This window comes from Passer domesticus, chromosome Z (assembly GCF_036417665.1).
Source record: "Passer domesticus isolate bPasDom1 chromosome Z, bPasDom1.hap1, whole genome shotgun sequence".
Lineage (NCBI taxonomy): Eukaryota > Metazoa > Chordata > Aves > Passeriformes > Passeridae > Passer > Passer domesticus.
Window position 1 is genome coordinate 22,018,472 of NC_087512.1, and position 21,881 is coordinate 22,040,352.

Consider the following 21,881-nt stretch of genomic DNA (forward strand, 5'->3'; position numbering starts at 1 on the left):
TCTTACTACACTGTGGCCACTTCTTGTCTGTGTGAATAGGGCAGTTGTGATCAACAGTAAGAAATTCCTAATTTTTAATTAGGAAATTTTAAATGCCTAATAATGAGAATTACCTCCACAGAGAAATTTACAACGACAATTTACAATAATTAATAATGATCATAAATTCATTTTTTCCCAAAGAATTTGTATATAAACTATTATAGTTTCCTGAATATACTGAAATATAAAGAGGTGAAATAGTATCACTAGGTAGAGATGCTCTCAGTCTTACAAACTTCCTTGGTTTAAGATGAAAATTAACATGAATTTAAAGCTAAAATAGTAGGAGAGTTTTTTTATATTTGCAGTACTACTGACCTGGAATTTGAATTGGAAACTTATTTGTGAAATTCTTTATAATGTGTCTTTTTTCCTGGTTTGAATTTTAAGTTACTTGAATTTATAATTTTGGTTCATAATTTGACTTTATACTGTGTCCTGCCCCTTCAGGGTCCCTGCCCAATGGACTCAGCTCTAAAATGGAACTGCAGGATCATTCTGGTAATACAGTAAATAGCAAATACCTGCTGGCAAAACAGCAGGTTTTGAATACATTTGCACAGAGCGTGTAAGAGGATTGTATAACACATTAGCACTGAATGTTATAAAGGTACAAAAAGTGTAAGAGGGCTTAAAAGTGGATTCACGAAGGATACTTTAACTTGTGGCAGTTGATGTGGTACAGATTCAGCACGAGTTCCAGCAATCTTTAGAAACAGAGCTTTTGGAAACTCACAAGGTAAACCAATATAAAATTAATCCCTTTCCTGTCAAAAGTGTGTATCATTCATTCCTTATAAACCTGTTATAGGCCACTGCTGGAAGATAAGGCAGTGGGCTAGACAGATTTTTGCTCTGATGTAGAATGATCCTTGTTCACATTTACTGGGGAAGCTCAGTGGAACTCACTCCAGGCCTTAATGCAAAGGCACTAGCTAGACACCACATCAAGACAGGATCCTAATGTTTATCAGAACACACACACAGTGTCCACGATATAGATGTGCCTTATGGGACTGTTTGCCAATTAAAAACAGAATCCATACACTTTCTGAACTGGATAAAAAAAGCTTCCATTGCTGATAAATCATAAACCAGTCAAGTTGATGACAGTAGAATAAAAATTACTTACATCAGTATTGCAGGAGCGATAACGCTTCCTTTCTCCAAGACAATATTTGCCTCCACCTGAAGGCCTGGAAAAATATGTTTATATGTTAGGATATGCCCTAGAAAAAACACAACTGCATGAGATATACTAATGCATTCTTAATATTAATACAAGTCCAAGAGACATATATTACATTAATAAAAATACAATCAAGTTTTAAAATGAGATTTTGATAAGAATTGTATCTTTGATTTGCATTGGAGCAGACACAAAATATTATTTGGTACTTGAAAAATCATTACTCGTAATATTAATGTAGTTTTCATAAGTTCCAAACAGTACAGTTCAATTGCATTTTGAACATAATAAAAAAAACCTGTTGGTTTTAATTATTTACTTGGTTTATAAAATTAAAATGAGAAATGTGTAAACAATATGATACTTTTTTTTTCAATCATCTCATCTTACTTGAAAACCAGCAAAGGCAGGTTTTGGACTCAGAACCAGGAAAGACTGCATATTCTAGTTCAGAAATTTTACTCTGATTTGAGTTAATCAGTATTAAATCTGAGAAAACTCCAGAGTAAGCAGATTTCTATTAGTTTAGGTAATTGACTATTAAATTGCCAAACTGCTCAAGAACTCTCTTTATTTTCCATACAGGTCAAATATTGAACTAACTTAGACTTATATGGAAGATATCAGACATCAGCTCTTCAGTTTGCAACTTGATAGCAAAAAGAAAAAAAAAATACTTTGTGAGGCTTTCATAATAAAAAAATTAAATATTTACAGTTTAAAATTAACTATAAAATTAAATCAATACTATTTTTCATATTACAGTATTCAACCAGAAAATATGTCCTTAATCAACAGGGGTTTTTTTTGATAATGCAGACATACCCTCTCCCAATGCATTTGCCTGTTAAACATTGAAAATTTAGTAATTTTCATCATACCAACCCAAATATATGGTGACAGAAGTTGGAAAAAAATCTTAGGATATTATTCATGCTCCAAACAAACATTTCACTAGGCTTTTAAAACACTGCTTTGAAAAAAATAATTCATTTCTTATTCTCTCACTAACACAGTCTGACTGTGTTATTGATGCATACAGATAATTTCTGCTTTTGTATCCACTGAGTAAGTAGTGATATTGGCCAATTAGGTAGTTACTGCTAAAATAGGGGACAAACAGACCACCTTAAGTAACAGTCATATGACATTATCTGTCTTGCAGAGTGCAGTGGAGAGCTGATGAACAACCTGGCTTGGAAAATATGGATATAGGAAACAAATAACTCAAGGGAACAGACAGCAGAAGACAAGAAAAGGGGTGACAAAAGACAGAGAATGAATTTTCATGAAAGAAACACAAATGGCATTCAGAAGAAGTGGTCTTAAAAAACAGTAGTGGTGACGGAGACAGTGATTATGAGAAATGACAAGAGAACATGGAGTAACAGAACTATCCTGCGAAGGCCTATAGCCGTGGTGAGGTAATCAGAACAGGCAAAAGCCAAAACAGAAAACAGCAGCAATTAATTCAGCAAAGAACAGCAATAGAAATAAGCATTCCTCATTTAAGAAGAGATAATGACAGAGAGAGGAGCACTTACCTGACAGAACTTCTCTGGAACAGTGTTCAGGGCATTGGAAAACAGACAGATTGTAAGACAAGTACAGGTATATATAACAGATCAAGCTGTAGTGGAGAAGCTGCCCCCTCTTCAGAGAGGGAAAACACATCAATAGAGAGTAGTGGCAAGGAAAAAGATTCTGAATTGTTTTAAGAGTTAGTAGGAAGCCACATGTGAAGTGTGGAACACGGCAGCATGTAAATACACTGCATGCAATATAATATTACTACCTATGGTTTGTATGTAAGCAGTTATATTGAAAACCTTGTTGGGTTTGGTGTTTATTTTTTAACAAGTAACTGGCAATTGTTATTTGATATCTGAGACAAGCATTAAAGGAAATATGCCCTAAGAAAGAAACTTCTTAGGGCATATTTCATCATAATTTAAATATATTATGATGAACAACAAGTCACATAAAGAAAACCATTCTGGTTACTGCTAAATATAAATCCAGCTATCTTTACAGTACATAAGATACATTAAAAATGTTAGAAGCATGTCTAGTGAACTCCTGTTTAAGCATTTCTGTCTGCTATTTTGAAGACAAATGTTGGCAAACTAGCAAAACATTTTTACAGATAACAAGTGAAACCACAGTTTTGAATCATTTCCAAATGTGTCTTTTTGTTGGCTGCGGCTTACTTTAGCTACTTACGCTGGACTGTCACAGTGTCTTATAGATGAGGAGACTCCTCCCCCGCAGGTCCTGCTGCACTCTCCCCATATTGACCACGGACCCCAGCCCCCATCTATGCTCTGGGGCCAAGTGCCAAAAGGTACGCACTCTCCCTGATAACACCACTGAAAGATTTCACGAAAGAAACACAAAATCAGCTTGGAGGCTGACACAGTTATCAGGACAGAAAAATATAAGGGTCAGACAATGACCAATTATAGGCATTAGCATTCCCTGTATAGATAACAAGACTAGTATTTTACTTTTTCTAGCCATGTTTAGACATTGGTGAGGGTGTGTGTGATTTGTTAAATGTCTCCACTCAGTCCTGAATTATAGGTCCCTAACACACACCAGAAGTATTTTTTATTTCATCAGACTCCTTAATGTTTCACAATTAAGGAACTACAAGTTGCTTACATTCTTTTAAACACTAAGATTCATTTCCAAGCCCGGTTTGGTAAAAGAACCTCTACTGAAGATTTATGTAGAGGTTTCATTACAGAAAATGAGAAATTCCCCTGATAACATTTTAAAGAAAGTATTTATTTTTATAAAAGAAAATCTGGGGCACATTATAATGAAGTAAAAATTTTTCTCAGTATTTCATTCACTAACATTACAGACATAATAAAAGTAGTGCTGAAGCATTAGACATAGTACAGAAAATAATTTTATAATAGTGACTGGCCACTTGTTTGGGGCAGAATGGACACATGTACTTCATTCAAGCAAACATTTAAACTTCGTAATATTATTACTTAAATCAGAAATACAAAATGACAGACAATTTGCCCAAATTATTGACTATTAAAGCAAGTTTATAATTTAGTTCTTCAGAGACCTTTTCTAAAACATTCAGAAATAATCCTGGAGCCCATATTTTGGTCACATTCTAGTGTCTACTGAGAATTTGAAGCAGCTCAATTAGACACCCTTTCCTACTACTGCAGGCTTAGGTGACAGAGGAGAGCATGGACTCAGGTCCATCATGACCTGAATCTGCACATTTCCCTTCCAAAAGCTGAGCAAGTGCTGTTTTTAAACTCCCTCGAATTTCTGTAGTATTGATCCTGTCCAAAAAAAAGACATACAATTTCTGTGTCCAACCCTCATTATCACAGTGTTTTGCAATGCCTCTCACGACACAATAAGGGTAGAGTATAAAGTGAGCTAGAGGAGTGCCTAAAATAATATTTTTCTTCTCTTTACATGGATAAATTGATAGAAATTTTATTACTAAATGTCAAAATCTCCATGTTACAATCTATTAGAGATGCCAAAAAAGTACATGAACAGATATTTAATGCTAAAGTCAAAGGCTAAAAATGAAAATGCTTCCAAGAGTAAAAATGTAAGCAACTAATTTAATTTAAATTATACTACATACATAACAAACATATCAAGATCCAAGCTAAGAAATGCAAGATTAAAAACCTCAGATTTAAGATTAAAATATTACAATACTCAGATTTAAACTCATAATATCACAGATATAAAAGTGAAAAGGTTTACTATCCTAATTCCATACTATTAGAACTATAGAGACAATAGACAGGTACAATTTACCTACTTTATTTTTTCAAAGCTGTATAAAATCCCTATAGTGTATAATTTCTACTGTCATGCAAACATTGTCTTCCACATTCCCACACTGCCCTGTAAAACCACTTTAAATGATGGGGTTTCTCATCTACTGAACTTAAATCTGAGGATTTAATGCTCACCTCTGTGTCTCTTAATTTTCTAGTAAAAATTTATCTTTCACTGGAAGCCAGTGATGCAGAGAATCTCTGTCATAGTAATTAAAAATGACAAAAGTCTTCATTACTTCTAGTGGGACTGCAGAAATGTGGTTCCTCCAAAAATTACAGCAATTGCATGTGCTATAATGAGGTTAGGACTATTGAGTAATCACCATATGAAGAAAGAAGAGGAGGTGACAGCTATTTTAAAAGAACAGTTCTTCACAGAAGGTTTAGGTCTGAAATATTAATTTTTCTCTAACATTGAAAGAACAATTTTCCATTATTTCAGCAGAAAGATGACAGTGATGCATTCAAATATGCATAAAATATGGAAATCCTCTGTGAATAAAAACACTCTAAAATTTTTCCTAAAGAAGTAACTAATGAAAATAAAATATATGGTGGCACATTTGAAATCACTTTTACAAGTATTAGCTGCTTTAGAGAATTAGCATTTATAATAGTGTTCTTTTAGCAAAACCACATAGCAAGTACTCTAATATAGAGAAAAATTTATTTCCTATTTTGTATGACGAAGAAAAATATTAATGTAAATTTTAACTACTAATTTTCAATCATCTATTCTACAATTATTTTGCAAGAAAATGTTATGTTCAATACTAACCTACATTTATTTTATGCTAATGTCCAATAACGTATTAAATCATCCCACAACGAAGCTAGTTAAATTGTCCTTTCAGCACTGTGTTTGCATTTTTTGCATGTTTGCCCATCTCTTCTATCCCTAGGATGGATGTAATCTATGATCTACAGAAAGGGTCACCTTTTTATTACTTTAAATAAAAACACAACATAAGTGTTCCTATCTGTTTTTTTTTATTGTTTTATACGCACAATTTTTAAAAAAATCTATCAGTTAATTTACCTTCACAACCACATCTCTGGAAATACCAGAGAGAAACTTCACGCATATTTAAAATTCTCATTACAAATAAGGAAAAGTGTACCTTTTTGAATGCAGCTGATATATAAAACCCTTCACCAAATCATGAATATATTAAAGCTTCAAGAGAGAACAGATGTAACAGTTCCATCAGCAGCAAGAAACAATTCTATTCTTTTTCGCTGTATTCAGACAACAGCTGAATAACTCTTATGGAAAACATTCTAAAAACCTTCAGGGTAAGCAGATATCTACGTTTCAACCCAAAGGGTTAAAAGCTTGGCAAGTTTATAAAAACAACTGAAAGGTTTTATTATAGAAGGTTAGTCTGTTTTAATTGTAGAAATCCCTACACATTCTGCCAATAAGATATTAATATATATTGCACCAAATTATGGTTTGGGTTTTTTGTTACACATAAAACATAAGTAAATATATAAACACAATTAAAGACTCTGAGATCTTGTTAGGTATTTAGAGCTGGAAATTTAATTTATTATATATTCGCACAGAATCCATCAAAATAGGGCTTAACTTGGTTGGGGCTTTTAGGCGTGACAGCAGTACAAATGTAGTAATAATAATAATAATAATCATCATCATCATCATCATCACCATCATCATAACAACAACAACAACACTAAGAAGGTGTTACACTGCAGTAACCTATTTATTTCATATTACTCTTTGGGAAAGGAAATTACATATTTGGAAAGAGCTCATGATTTCTGGTTTATTGCTACTAGGAACTATTAATTTACAGAAACTTTGTGGATACAGTTCATAGACACAATTCTCCGCTGCTAACAAGCCTCTTTGGTTAACAGGTTTATCTTTGTAAAACGGTATGGATTCTCTCATTTCCCTCTAAAATCTCACAATAGAACAATATACTGATGACTGGAAAAAGATGTTTGGCAGAGAGCAAACTGATTAAAACTTCTTGACAAGGGAATAAATGAACAGTGTCTAAAAGAATCCCAGCTTGTAATCTCATGGTTCAAAAAACATAAGTTGAGGTAAATTACTCTTTGTCATCGAAAAGAAGGATGGTTCCAAACTAAACCTAGACTGCTGATTTAAGAGCATGGCTTCTAACATTTTCTATGACTCTAATAGAGGGTAACATTTTTGGTAAAACTGTGAACATCTCTCTGTTTTCATTGGCTAACTCTATTCACTCTGTTTTTTTAAATGACCGGTTTAATAAGTTTATTTAACATGGTTTACCAATATTTCCAAACCCAGCATGGAAAAGCCATCGGAACAATACCAGGACATGAGCCCTGAATGAAGCTGTCAACACGCATTAATAAACTGTGACAGCTGCCCAAAAGCTTTCATTCTTGTTGTTTAAACATCAGATTGCAAGTCAAAATGCACTGTTATCTTTGTTGAAACCAGCTCAGCTAGCATGACAAAAAGTCAGAGTGAAAATAGAAGTTCAGAAAAAATTCCAATCTCGATCACTGAATCTCATTAACAGATGCAGCCACTCTCAGACAGATACTGGAAATGGTTTAATAGAACAAGCTCTCTTCACGTGGTATAAAACCTGCATAAGATAGATTATCTTGAAAAAAGGTATGCAGAATGCATTTTTTTCCCTGCCCAGTACATATCTTTAAAATCAACTAAAATATTTTTTTCTCTCCTTTTCAAGATCTGAATAGATTTTGCCTTGTAACTGAGAAACAAGTCTTCTAACATTCTTGTCTGAAACTAGTGATATACAGAGATGGTTTTAAAATCAAGATTCTCATATCAGACAGATATTGTAGTGCTAAATGTATCTATTGCAACACTGTCTTTCTGTACTTTTCTGTTAGGTAAAAGAGTTTATCTGACTGTACATCAAAGTCTGTAAAGCCAAACAGTTATGCAAGCATTACTGAATAATGAAAAAATAATTCAAAGTCAAAATAGAAAGGTCACTGGGAAATACAGGCTTTTATAAAACCCTTTTATGGAGTCATCCTTTTTTTTATATGCTTGTATGATTTGGCATATATCTGAAAAAATAAAATTCTTTTCCCTTCTAACAAAATGACATAGTTCAGGCTCTAGATTATGTTGCACATTTTCAAAGTCCATGGCAGACGTAAAGCTGTAACAATTCTTAATGGAAGAGTGGTATAAAGTCAAATAAGATTATATTAAAAGAGTTTTTACCAAAAAAAATCACTCAAAAAATAGACAGAAGAAATAGAATATGTTTTGGGGTTGTTTTTTGATCCAGGCTCTAGAGTTTTAGAGAGGATAAATATTTTATTAAATTACACATATAAAATAATAGTGAAAAAATTCTTTAGGACACTTTACATTACGATGCACAGGTATTATGATAAACTATGTTTTTGTTTGAACTTAATTAACTTAATAATTGCTGATTTTGATTTTCTAGTTCTTTCTTCTTGTTGTCTTTGAACAATAAATTGCTTCTTCAAACAATAAAATTTTTTGCACTCACCCCCTTTTCAATGCTCCCTGTTTGGCAAAGAGTACCTTCTGCTGCTGGAATGCTGTTGGTAACACAGCGGTTACTTTTGCTGAGGCACCAGAGCTCTCTACACACTTCCTAGGAAAGAAGGCAGAAGCAAGTTGATCAGAATAAAAGCCTAAAATTTCTTCCAGTCCTCATACACACATGTATACACAAATTTGTTTTGAACAGAGACAATTAAGATGTGGTCTGCAGCTAAAAATCTAAAAATGGCTGTGATGGCAGCAATTTTGAAACCACTATATTTTGCCTAAGAATATTCTGCCCAAAAAAACATTCTGGAAGTATCAAAACTAGACAATAATATGTTTTTCACACCTGCCATGCAAGTAATGTTCTATAATTACTTTTTTTCTTGATTAGTGCTAAGACTGGGCTTAGTATATTTTAGTGTTGTTATAGAAGTAGTCTTCAGATGAGCTGTAGTGCCTCCATTAAGGCTGCTATCTGCCTCAAAATTACCTGCCAAAAAGGATACCAATAATCTTGAGAGATGAAACAGCAACAATAATTTTTCTTTCCTTTATGTAAAAAGAAAGTTTTTGACCTCAGACTAGATGCATTCCTCTTCTGCAACACTTGTTAAAGCAGTGCATGTGTAGTTAGCACTAACTAACCTGCATGTTAAAATATTTCCTTTAGCTTTTTAGATTTGCAGCTGCTCGTCCATAAATTATTCATCCTGTCCTATTTCCCTACGTTGTCAGTGTTAAACTAACTGAAATTTTCAAATAATCCTTTTGTTCCTACCATATTTTCTCATTTGGTTTTGCCCATATATTAATTTAAATTAAGCCAGTTCTGCTAATATTGGAGATAAATTGTTAAAACTAGCAAAGGGTTGAAATTCATAAAGTAGGCATGATCCAAAATCAGGTGAACACTGGAAATCTCCACAGTTGCTTCAGTTGCCCCTGGATTCAGTTGTGTACACACAAAAGAATGAAGAGATGTTTGCTCTTACAGTAAATTACTTACACAATAATATTTTCTGTATTGCTTTGGGATCTGTGCAAGAGTTCACAACTTCCTTATGCATATTTTATATTTTAAAATATTTTTTTTAAAAATTTGGAATATAACAAGATTTTTAAAATGATCTTATGATAATCCTTACTGTTTCATTTTATTTAACTGCTGCTTGAAGTACTATTCTACAAAAAATCTTTTTATAGGTTCCATAGTGAAACTTGAAAGAAAAAGAAAAAGACAATGTGAATGAATTAAAGTTATTGTCCACTCCCCTCCAGGTTAATTGTTTCTCTGAGGTAATGAATGAGTATATGGCACCTATACACCTATATGATGTGTTCTATACACATCAACAGGAGCAACTGTTATGTTTTACCCCAAGATTCATAATTCTTGCATTGTACTGCATATAAAAATTTATCTATTTATACGTTACTCTCTAGCAGCTGCAGCAACAGTTCAACAGTAGAATCTTTTCTTGGAGAATGCAGAATTATTTACAATGTTTAAAATAAGCCAATGCCTGATTTTTTCAGGGATTTAGAACAGTGTATTTAGTTTCATGATTGGCAGAAGCAAGGTATATTCTCTATAGTCCATTAAAAAAATAGACTATAGGAATGATTTGAAATTGCATGGAATGAAAACTGGTGATTCCTGGACTTCCCATCCAATTTTTGACAGTTAGGCCTAAGTTAATTCATCCTATTTAGTGTCTGGCTCTATGAAAACTTAAAATTATTAAGCCTGTTTTGGGAGATATACTGCCACTTGTAAAAATCTAGCTGTAGCCAATGCAGAACTTTTCAAAGTAGCTTTCTTTCAATAAAGAAATGCAAGCAGTATAAATATATACTTAAAACTCTGAACAATATTTTTTCTCACTCAGTTGAAAAATCTTCAAATTAAGACACACATAAATAAATATACTAATTAAAATAAAACTCAGAAGTAACAGAAGATACATCACATAACTTCTTGAAAAATTTACTTTGATTACAAATTTTACAGCAACCAACTAAAGTGCTAAATTTCAACAACACTAAATCAATTTCACATCTAAACTGACCATGAATCCAAACTTCAATACAGTACGGATTTCAAAATGAAAACATACAATGAATTATTTTCAGGCACAGCATGAGGTCCTCCCATAATAATCCTGCTTTATTTACTTTAATCTTTAATTTACTTCCTCATTTCGTTGAACAAAATTGGTGTAATTTACTCGCTCATTCTTCATGAGCATTTTATATTGTCAAATAAAAAAAGAGTCAGACTGTGATGATTCTACTTGTGACCTTCTATTTATTTTAAATCTGACCAAGTTCAAATGTCTAAGCTAGCAGCTGTCCTGACTTCATGGGGTTTGCTCCAATGTTCTGAAAAGCAAAACATTCAACTGCATTAAGAAACAAAGATTTTGAACATTCCAATATGGACAAAAGCGAAAAATCAGGTCAGGATAGCAGTGTGGAGTTTTAAAACGTCTGTGTTTCAGGATTATTTTAATCCAGAATTCTGGATTTTGCTCCAGAGTTTATGAGCAGAATCCCACTTCTGATATACCTACACAAGTATACCTTCTACATATCATGTAAGTGGAAATAACAATTAATGTCTTTACCATTTGTGTCTACAAATGGGAGCATTTGGCAACTTCCTTTCAGTAGTATTCTGTCTGTATATTCAAACTTCTCGGGTGCATTAGACTCTTCTAATTCACTGATCTAATACCAGCCTGACATTTTAATTAAGCAGTGTGAATTAATGAATACAGTGCTCCAAAACTATTTTAATCATTCATCTGTTTGTTGGAAGATTACAAGCAGGTCAACTCACCTCCCTACTTTACAAAATGAGAAAAACATTTATTCCTAAATTGTTTTGAGAAGCAGTACATCAAAACAAGATATTATTACTGACATCTTCTGATTGTTCTTTTTCAGACCGTAATTTCAGCAGGAATTTACCTCAGTAAATCCCTAAAGACAAGATGATAGTGGAGTAAAATTACTATGGGCTTTGTCATACTGTTAATGTGTGAGCAGAAACTTCTACTTAAATCAGAAAGGAGTTCTGTTTGAGACAGATATACCATATCTTAAAATCACCAGAGTATTTCCTCAAAGAGAAACTATTTGAAGCACCAAAGATCCACAAAAATAAATAAATAACACAATGTATCAACTTGTAGACATAATTTATATTAAACTCAAGAAATGAAAGGATTTTGTAATATCTTTTAAATATAGACAAATTTAAGATACTGTTTATTTTACCCTGCTGTAATGCATTTAAAAGAAAACATAGACTCTGAAGTATATTCTCCATCACCCTGTACATGAAATGAAAAATAACTTTAACAAATGAGATACCCAACAAGAAGTAAAAAACCCATCTGTGCTGTTATTTCATTACATGAAAATGGAATTAGACCAGGTGTTCCTATGGCTATGTCTTCTTTATTTTCAACTGACCTTGGAAAGTTAAAGTTCTGACTAAGGTTAATAAAGCTTTCTCTTCTCCAGCTCAACCCCATGAATCCTATACATTCTACTACTGTAGTTATTGACAGTAGCTATTTCCTTACTACCACCATTATCTGTAACACCTCTAACCAATAGTTTTTAATAAGCCCCTCTTAAAACATACAAGAAACTGCCCTGGAAAAGTCAGGCCCAAAATAACTAATAGAAAGTATACTGCTTTTTTTCACATACTCACACACACACACAAGCACACACACCCACGCACACCAACCCACCAACAGGTGACCCTTTTAGGGTAGTCTTTTCTTCCTGAAAAGGGTGAAGCTAACACATATTTTGCCAACATTATATTTGTTTGAATAATTCAATGAAACTAAGAGAAAGAAGGATAATCTGAAAATTAATAAATTACTTGAAAGTCCGTCTCCAAATGTCTGGATTTAGTAACTACTAATTTGTAAAGTAAACAAAGGAAAAAATTTAAAAATCCAGGAAACATAAACTGAAGCTGAGGCCTTTCACAAGATCAAGACAAGATAGATGACAACCTGTAACGGTGTATCTTAGAGTTCCATGACTTCAGTTTGGAATTCGGATGCTTGTATTTGCAGTAAATTAAACAAAGCTGAACCCATCTAGAGAAAAAAACACAGCAAATCAAATTACCTTCATTTTGCCTAAGTATTATAAATGATGGAGCCTCTTTCTGTTGCATCATGCAGAGTTACATATAGGCATTTCAAATTATGTAACATCTAAGCATCCTATATCATAATCATCATAAATTGTTACAACACAGCACAAGGAAAACTCAGTCATATGAGCAATGATCATATTGCTGTGCTGTTCTTGTTTTCAATACTCATGAAAGCTTCCAACAAAAGTTAGTAGCTCAGCCCATAAAATTAATTTTTTTTTTAAGATGGGGAATACATTCACAAGGCATAATAAATTATGATAATTTGGGAGGTTCACCTTTTTTCATAAAATTTCATAAAATCTTAAATGGACTTGTCCGTTACTTCATAATGTTTAATTTTTAATATGCTGCACCTCTTTATGAGCATTTGCTAAAGAGAGCATAAAAACAATTAGCTTGAATTGCAATTCAGACCTGATAATTATCAACAGAGTATTTTCAGGCTCATTGCTGAAATGAAGATGGCAACTCGACTAAAACTAGAAGACCCTTATTTGTAAGTGAACTTCAGAAGGTTCAAAGTTTTGTTCAGATAAGCAACCAAAAGTTACCATTTTAGCACTTCACTACCAAAAACTCAATAAGTGGTGAATTACACACCAAAGAATGTGAAACAAAACACAAAACTTAAGTCCCACCTTCATATTATGTTTCCAAAATTCTTTCACAAACATTGGGTGCTTATGTGAACCTTAAGGAAACTAAAGGAACCCTACAAGGTCAATCACCTCCAAGTACCATCTTCCCTTTCAAACCCATGCAACCTATCCATCTTTATTCAAACAACATTCCAGTATCTGGAATCTCATCCATTACTGCTTCTACAATCATCTAATGCACTTCTGTTCTGATCACCACCTTCTCCTTGCACTTCCTTAACAGCATTCATAAGATGCAGGCACATTGGTGCTGATATCTGTGTCTCTAAGAGAAAGAGAAAAACAAATACAGAAAGAAAGGAAAAAGAGTGGGGTTTGGAGACAAGATAGTCCTAAAGAAGAAAAAAAGGGGACTGAAGGAACTTTGAAAAAGGATGCAGAACTGCTTTAGGTTCCAGAAAGGAAAAACTTCTGAGGCTTCCCTTGGCTATACACATCATAAACTTTAAAAAAAGAGGTAATAAAATTCCTTTAATTACAACACAATCCTGTAAGACCTTACACAAGAAAAGCTTAAAACTTTAATCATTTGTAATGCCAAAGGCCTGCACAATAGTAGCAAAGTTCTTTCAACTGACTGGGAAGCAAAAAAAAAAAAAGTTGATAAAAATGACAGAGTATGATACCAGTATCTTCAATTCCCCTCTTTGCTTGCACATACTTTTAACATCACTTTGTGAGTCATGCAACGTAAATCCATCTGATGAAACTACATGTGCTCAGCTAACAACAAGCATAAGGGCAACTTAGTTATGGTATGATATATGAAGCTGGGGTCAAAAAAGGCACTTTACAGTGAGTTGTTAGTATGCCCAAATTTAACTAAATGCATGATCCTAGGCATAGTATCAACAGTGAGGGAACAAAAGGAAAACAGAGCTTTGATGGAAAGATACAACAGGCTTCTCTGCCTTTCCTTGTGAAAAATCACCAGCTTCCAGAATCTACTTCTGCTTCTATCTTCCTATAAAACCCCTACCTTAAGCTCAATACTACTGCTCTTCATTTAATTGGAGTAAACTACATCCATATTTCAAGAGAAAAGTGACTGTTTAATTAATGAACGTTAAAATTTTTATCACCTGATGACTAGGGTGAATTGCAATTCAGGCTTCTTGGCCTAGTGGAAATATTTTAGAACTATAAATATATAGTAACATATTTAGTCTCCTGGATTTTAAAGTCAGCTGATGAATGCTGGTAGAAAAGCACAAAATGTAAGAAAAATACACCAAATAATTGTAAGTTACTATCTCTGAAACCCTGCTGCTAGCAGCCAGCAGTTTCACAGATCATAAAATGCAATACAGCAATACCAACCATATGCATAAAGTATTAACTGCTTTTAAAATGTCTGAGGTTTCAGCCACTCTTCTAAAAATGTAGGGGCAAGCTCTAAAGCAGAGCATTATTTTGAACCACAAAATCAGTAAATTAGGCATTCTTCAGGTATTATTTAAACTCATAAAGCAGGGAAATCAAAAGTCAAGACTGCAATTCTTTCCTAAGTTAACCCAGAGACAGCCAACAGCCAACTGTTACTAGGCAGATGCTCAAAGGTTAGGGAGATCAGAAGTCAATGAAAAAGTTTCCCTTACAATCAGCTAAACCAAAAGACTAAAGGAGGTTCTGAACTATTAGTGGAACTAAAACACAGAGCAGAGAATTGAGACACATCTGACAATCAGCAGAAGAAAATCCACACTGCATCATCCTAGAAGATGTAGGTTATCCAGCAGTTACATAACTGAAGAGGAACTAGCACTCTTTCTAACAACCTCAAAATCTTCCACTGCAGTGAATTCAATAAGATCCCTGAAAGCATGTATTGCTTTTAGCATCAGCATTGAATGGTGAAATTTCCACCATTAGAATTTAGCTCACTGGTAGTTATAAATTTAACATTCTCCTGAGTGTGAAAATATACCCTTAAAATGAAATATTTTAAATAGCTTGAGACATTGTGTTTCACTTTTTTGTTCAAATACTCATTTCCTCACCTAAATTCTGTAACATTTTCCCTGCATCAAAAGGGACATAGTATAGTATATAGATTAGTATAGAACAGTATACAGAACAATGCACATGTAACACTAGAAAGATCAGTGTCTACTTGCTAAAATACAGCTTTATTTTTTCAGCTCAAAGAGCTAAGGCATCACCTTGTCTCACTTAATATGCTAAACACAGAGAAATCTGACCTGTAGCTGCAATGCTTCTGCTACAAGAGTTCCGTCCAATGTAACTAAATAGTTTGATTAGGAGTAGTCCTCAAAATAGCACCAAAACTGAAGAGCTCTTTTTCATGCCAGATTGTCCCCTTGTCAGTAAACAAACACACACAAAAGCAGAAAGTTTAAGTCCCTTTAGTGATTGAGTTCTGATGCTTTAATTGGTCTAACACCTCTCCATGTTATTTAACTTCACATTCCTAAATAAGAACAGCTCCGACTTTAACAGTGAAAAATTCATTGCAGAATTTCAGGATCTATGATCTAAAGCAACAGTTTAACTTAACATCCAGAGGAAGCAGATGAAGAAATAAGGGAGAAAAGGCAACACAGATTAATATTAAAGCTATGTGGTTGAAAGAGGTTCTTTTTCTAAAGGTTAGAAGATTATGGGAGAATTCCTAAGCAGAAAGAATGTGAAGATTTCGCAAGTTATTTTAAAACCAATTATATCAACAGGTCCATCACAGGCCACAGAAGACTTTCTGTCTGCATGTATTTTGATTTGAGAGTTCAACTGTTTCTCTTGTCATGGGTTGCCACTAAAAACCAATAAAGAAAATGAGCAAAATCAAAATGCAAGCAATTTTCTCCGACACTTGGAATTTATATTCTTTTGGGTCACAAAACTCCCTGTTGGAAAACCTGCTCTACACCTTTTTTATTAGATGCTTCAAATAAAGAGGGCTAAAAGAAATGCTTGAAAGGAGCTAGTATATGAACTACATTCACTGTAAATAGTTTTTGCTGGTTTTCCATCATAGTTACACGTGTCTGTTCAAAAAAGATCCATGAACTATTAATGGCATCTTCAGTGAACAGGACATTGAAAAGAAATATCCAAAGCACTGACTGTTTACTTTTGAAAATAAGAGAGTTGAGCAGAGTATTCAATTTAGCTTGTCCTGTAATTTAGATCCAGTTTCATTCTTCAGTCCTGATACCCTTTCATATATAAAGAAATCTTTTCTAAGTAGGTTATTTTCATCTGCACTACAATCTCCCAAAAGCTGTTTCTACCCTGCTTCAAAATTATAATTTCAAATCTCTAAGATAATAATCACCATGGTCACATTTAAAGAGCAATGGTCATGGCAGATAATATTTTAAATGTATATACTATTTTAAATGCATATTATTTATTATTATTATTAGAATGGACACTACCAGACTTCTACAATAACTTAAATATTAATATATTCAGTTTGAATCCTGTGATCAAAAAAGTGTGGTTATTTTCTGAGACACTTGGAAGTTATGTTCATATTGATGGCACACTGATGGAACACTTCACTCTATATCAATTCAGAGGTCTGGTAATGAAGACACAGCTTCATTTCATGAAGACATTGCCTCAATTAAGTGTCAAATCTTTTCCATAACTCTTAGGGAATTCCAAAAAAAACTTTTTAAAAAAAGAAAGCGGAAGGCAAAAAGGAAAGATAATCTATATGTCTTCATTACTTCCAGTTATTTCTGGTTTATAAACTGGTTTAATAAAGAAAACGCACTGTGCAGTACAATCATCACAATAATGGCTACACAGCTTAACAGTGTTTAAAAAACTCTACATATATGTGGAAAAGCCAGGTTTTGCACACTATGAACTTTCCACTTTAATTTAGAATGCAGTATGTCTCCAAAAAGTGTGCTATAAATCATAGATTAAATAGCTGCAGATTTCTCTAGTCCTCATATAAAAGATTGTGGTGAAAACTTGTAAGAAAAAAAAAGAAAAATAAAAATGGTATTATTTAGATGAAGAGACAGGAAATAGAGCCATTAAAAATAGTGATGGGAAGTGAGAACCTAAAAAGGAACAATAAAGGCCAAAAGAGGCTTGATGAGGAATCAGAAGACTCAGAGCTAGTTAGCCAGCTACATAGCTCTTAAATCCTTTCCAAAATGCAATCTGCCAAAGAGGCATCCCAACAATAATATTGAATTCATCACTCCAGAAATATTAAAAACTTAATTTCTTGGTTTATTTCATTAATTTATCTGAACAATCTAAAATTTTAAAATTATTAAAGCTATTTACTTCTAAATCATAAGATATGTTCTCAATGTTTACTTAATGTGGTCTCAGCAGATTATTTCATAACAAGTATAGCAGAATGCTTTTTTTGCCTTTAACTGCGTACTTTTGGCTGGAAGATTTTAAGTAAATATTTGTAACACAATGACCTACATGTGAAGATTTTTATTTCTACTGTAAATTTATTTTCTTTAATTATTGCACACTGGTACAGCCAAATCTTTACTAGTACTTTGCTACTCAGTATTCTATCCAGCTATCTAGCTTCATATTCATCTAGTCCCAGAACCATAATTCATCTTTCAAAAATAGATATCTGAATAATGTGAGATGCAATAGACTCAATGTCAGGGGAAAAACAAACAAACAAACAAACAGACAAGAAAATAAAATCATATCTGATAAATCAATACAAGTACAAAAGGAACTTCAAAATGTAGCTTTATATGGAAAGATTACAGCCAAAAAAATAGACTTCATGTTTAAAGATTAATACAACATAAACCTGATCTCAGTCAAGTGAAATCAGGGAAAATTCTCGATTACACTTTACAAGGATCGGGCTCGAGTGTTCTGGGCTCTTTTTCTCCCTGCAATTAAAGAACAGCTTACCCAGCTCATCGTTGCCCACATTTAGTGTACAGCACATACAAAGGGCTTGAGCAAAAGATGCAGCATAAGGATTAAAATTAACCCTTTGCTTACAAATGATGGCACCGGCCATGCTATTGGAAATCTGTAGCCCACTACTATAACTAACTAAAGATTTATGCTATAAAGGAATATATACAAATGACTAAGCAGAACACTCAGCATAAGGATTAAGACTTCTTACCCCATATTTACATTGGCGGGATGTTGCTCCATACTGGAAGCGACACTGTTCATCAGCATCATACACCTGACCTGGGGCCACAGCTGGATAAAGAAAGTCACGCTTGGGAGGCTCATTATCAAGGCAAGTACCACGGCCCGAACTGTTCAACATAAAGGACCAAATCAATTAGGAATTCTACTGACTGTAAATCACAGTAATGATATTATGTATCTAGTTATTACTTTTAACAGTGCTGGGTGTGAAACAAATATGATTGCAATAAACAGACAGTAAGAAGGTACACCCATATAAACAAGAGAAAATATTTAGAGGGAATTAGGAAATTAAAATAATTTTTCATTATTATTATTTTAGATTGTGAAATAATTTTATATATTATCCTTTTTAAAAGTGTGATAATTTCTGAGCCACACAAGACTGATTTTCATTTTTTGTTTAGGATTCCTATTTGTTTTTACTGAAGGACAGCTACATTTACATAGAATGAAAAATAAACAAATCAAGCAAATGCAAGAAATTCAGTTTACAATTTGAAATTACCCTTCTGATACTTCAAACAGCTAAGTATAATCTTATAGATAGAAGCAGCTCAACTGCTTCATGTAATACGAAAACACATTAGAGTTTCAACATGACAAAATGTTTATAGGATCAGGACCTTAACATGCAAGCTTTTCTTCCGTTCGAGTAAAGAAAATAGTCACAGAGGTAAAAATTCTGCAGGAAATTCAAATTTACCTATACTAGGATGAGTGACAAAATGTGTACAGGTCCAAGATCTTTTTTACTGTACTAATAGTTAGTCCTAAAAAATTCATGTTTGAACCAAAAGAATCATCTTTGCAAACTTCAATATTTTCTTCTTTTTATATTCACTGTTTTGTTCAGTGGTTGATGGTTTTTTTCCAAAATATGCCCATATTCAACCACAATATTTTAGGGTAGTGGAATAAATGACAAAGAAAGCCAAAACCAGACTGAGCTCTGTTTAGAAAACTTTGTACTTTGCTAAATACAATTATTCAGTTTTATTGGGTCGGTGTGCATAAAAGAGGACAGATGCTTTTTTACTTTCATTTCATATGTGAATAAGTGAGGATTTTCAAAGAATTCTTATGGCAACACTTAAAATTTTTTTCCGACATTCCTACCAATTTTGCCAGCACTTATGTTCTGTTTTTTTCCAAATCTTTTCCATGCACCTTGCCAAAGGAACGTAATTTCAGAAGTGAATGTTCTACACTGTTTTTTGGAGATCTCCAATTTTCTATACTTTTCATCTGCAGATAAAAAAAGAGCAAAAAGTGTCCTTTAACTACACATTTTATGTTCTCATTTTAAATCTATTTTGATCAAGTCTTCAAAGTAGTAGAAAAGATCCTTTGGAAAAATTAAGAAATAACCTTTTCCAACCACTTCAGAAGGTGGCAAATAGCAACTAGCAAGAACTAGGTAAGTACTGGAAAAAATACAGTATTTGATGACAAATTCCAAGGATTTTGGTGTGATTCACCTGCATGCATGCACACACACCACACCCATGCATCCACTCAGCTGAAATCCACCTTCAAAATATCAACTGTGTTGTTCTTGCATAAAAAAATGGTGTACATTCCCCTTTATCTCATGTAATTGCTGCAAGTATATATATTTTTTAGCAGCAGAACTTGGGAAAATATCCTTGAATCTTTTAAAATGTTTGACTGTTGTATTTTGCATATATGAGGAGCGCCTGTTAATAATTCTATTAAAAGTATTAAAAGAACTGACATATAAGCTGATTTTTCTGCAATGTCTGGACTAAACTGCAGATACAATCTTTCCTTAAACAAGCATGAGAAGTTTAGCATTTGGCACCAGCTTGAGCTGGTATGGCCATATGATGGGAACATTTCCACAGATTCCAATATTGCAGCTTACAAGATGACTGCAAACTGTGATCTTGTAAACAGACACCTGAGGGTACAGCATTTAAAAAGCTCATTATCTTCAGTGACTTCTCTCCACAGGCATATGTACCCCTGCCCAAATTAGATTACAGAACCCATTCTACATCTTTAAATTTGCTAAATTAGAATCTATGCCTACTCTACAAGACATGCAATGGCAGAAAAGGAAGTCATAAATCCTTGTATTGAATACAAAAAAAATTACTCTTCTGCTCTAATTACCAGATTTGCACCATTATAAAATACTGTTGTAGTAATTAAGAAAAGTACCACTGAGAAGTTTTTCTCTTACTAGCTACATTATATCACAAGCTCTAGACTGAAAATTTATTTCTGACTTTCCTTCTGCTTCAGTTCTATTATTTATCTCAAACAGCTGAGCAAAACTGACCCCTGATAATGTATTGCAGGAACTGAAGTATCCTAGAAAAGAAATGGCACGATCTTTATAAATACATTAATAAAACCAGAAACTTTCCATTGGTAATGAAAGGTCAGACCAAAGCTGTGCAAAGGATGAATGAATACAGGCTGAGGACCATTTAACCTTTCCAGAAAACTTTTACTGGACTTGGGCATGGTCCAATACTCTTGTGTGTATGTCCCTGTTCTCTCTTTCTTTATTCTATCAAAGCACAGCCCAGATACTTGAGAAAAAAAAAAAAGTGTGTTAAATCTAGGGGGATGAATCAAAAGGGTCCAAGAAGATTCATGGTTTTGTTGAACTTTATAAAGAGAGATCTAATAGTTATTATCAGTCAAGCATATCGAAGTGTAGATGTAAAAAAGGGTAGGAAAGAATGCCGCAAATACCTTCATATCCACAATTTTAGAAAATTTCTACTCAATTGCTTTTGTGCTTTGTGATTTATCTTATATAGGTAGTATATACACCAAGTCAAAAACTCTACAGGATATCCCTCCAGAATATTTGCATTTTTGAACATGGGGTGGATAAATCTTTAAGGTCTGCAACAGAAATAAGATGATCTCGAACTGACCATTACATTCTATTACTCTACAAGGTACTAATAGTACTCACAGTTTTTCTCATTTTCCTAACTTTAGGTTAATTTTGTGAAGTTTTATGGGACATACTGGGACTTGTTTCAATTATGGAATAGCTAAGATTGATGTCATTTCAACCCGGTATTCCAGTGTCGTGTCTCCAGAGATCATTTAAAAACACTCTACAATTTAAACTCTTTTTTTTTGTATTTTAATATAAGACGACAGCAAATTATTCTTGTGTTTGAAAGTATAACAAGGATATTAGAACATTCTAGGAAAGTTTAAGATTTCAGGCTGCTATGACTGCTAACTGCTCAACCAAATTAATACCAACCGGGAATTAAATGTTTCTAAATCTTTA

General features: G+C 33.3%; 1 protein-coding gene across 9 annotated transcripts in view; it reads right to left on the reverse strand.

The window, feature by feature from the left end:
- The window catches only part of ADAMTS6 (ADAM metallopeptidase with thrombospondin type 1 motif 6), a 146,877-nt gene that overhangs the window by 42,894 nt on the left and 82,102 nt on the right, over positions 1 to 21,881 (reverse strand). For all 9 annotated transcript variants that reach the window (XR_010352187.1, XR_010352188.1, XM_064403021.1 and 6 more), the window contains 4 exons: positions 18,558 to 18,699; positions 8,598 to 8,705; positions 3,455 to 3,600; positions 1,175 to 1,238 (listed from right to left, as the gene is read on the reverse strand). Coding sequence is in view for 7 of the 9 variants with exons in the window: in XM_064403021.1 (XP_064259091.1) it covers positions 1,175 to 1,238; positions 3,455 to 3,600; positions 8,598 to 8,705; positions 18,558 to 18,699 (460 nt within the window). In the remaining 2 variants the exon portion in view is untranslated. The remainder of the gene's footprint in view (positions 1 to 1,174; positions 1,239 to 3,454; positions 3,601 to 8,597; positions 8,706 to 18,557; positions 18,700 to 21,881) is intronic.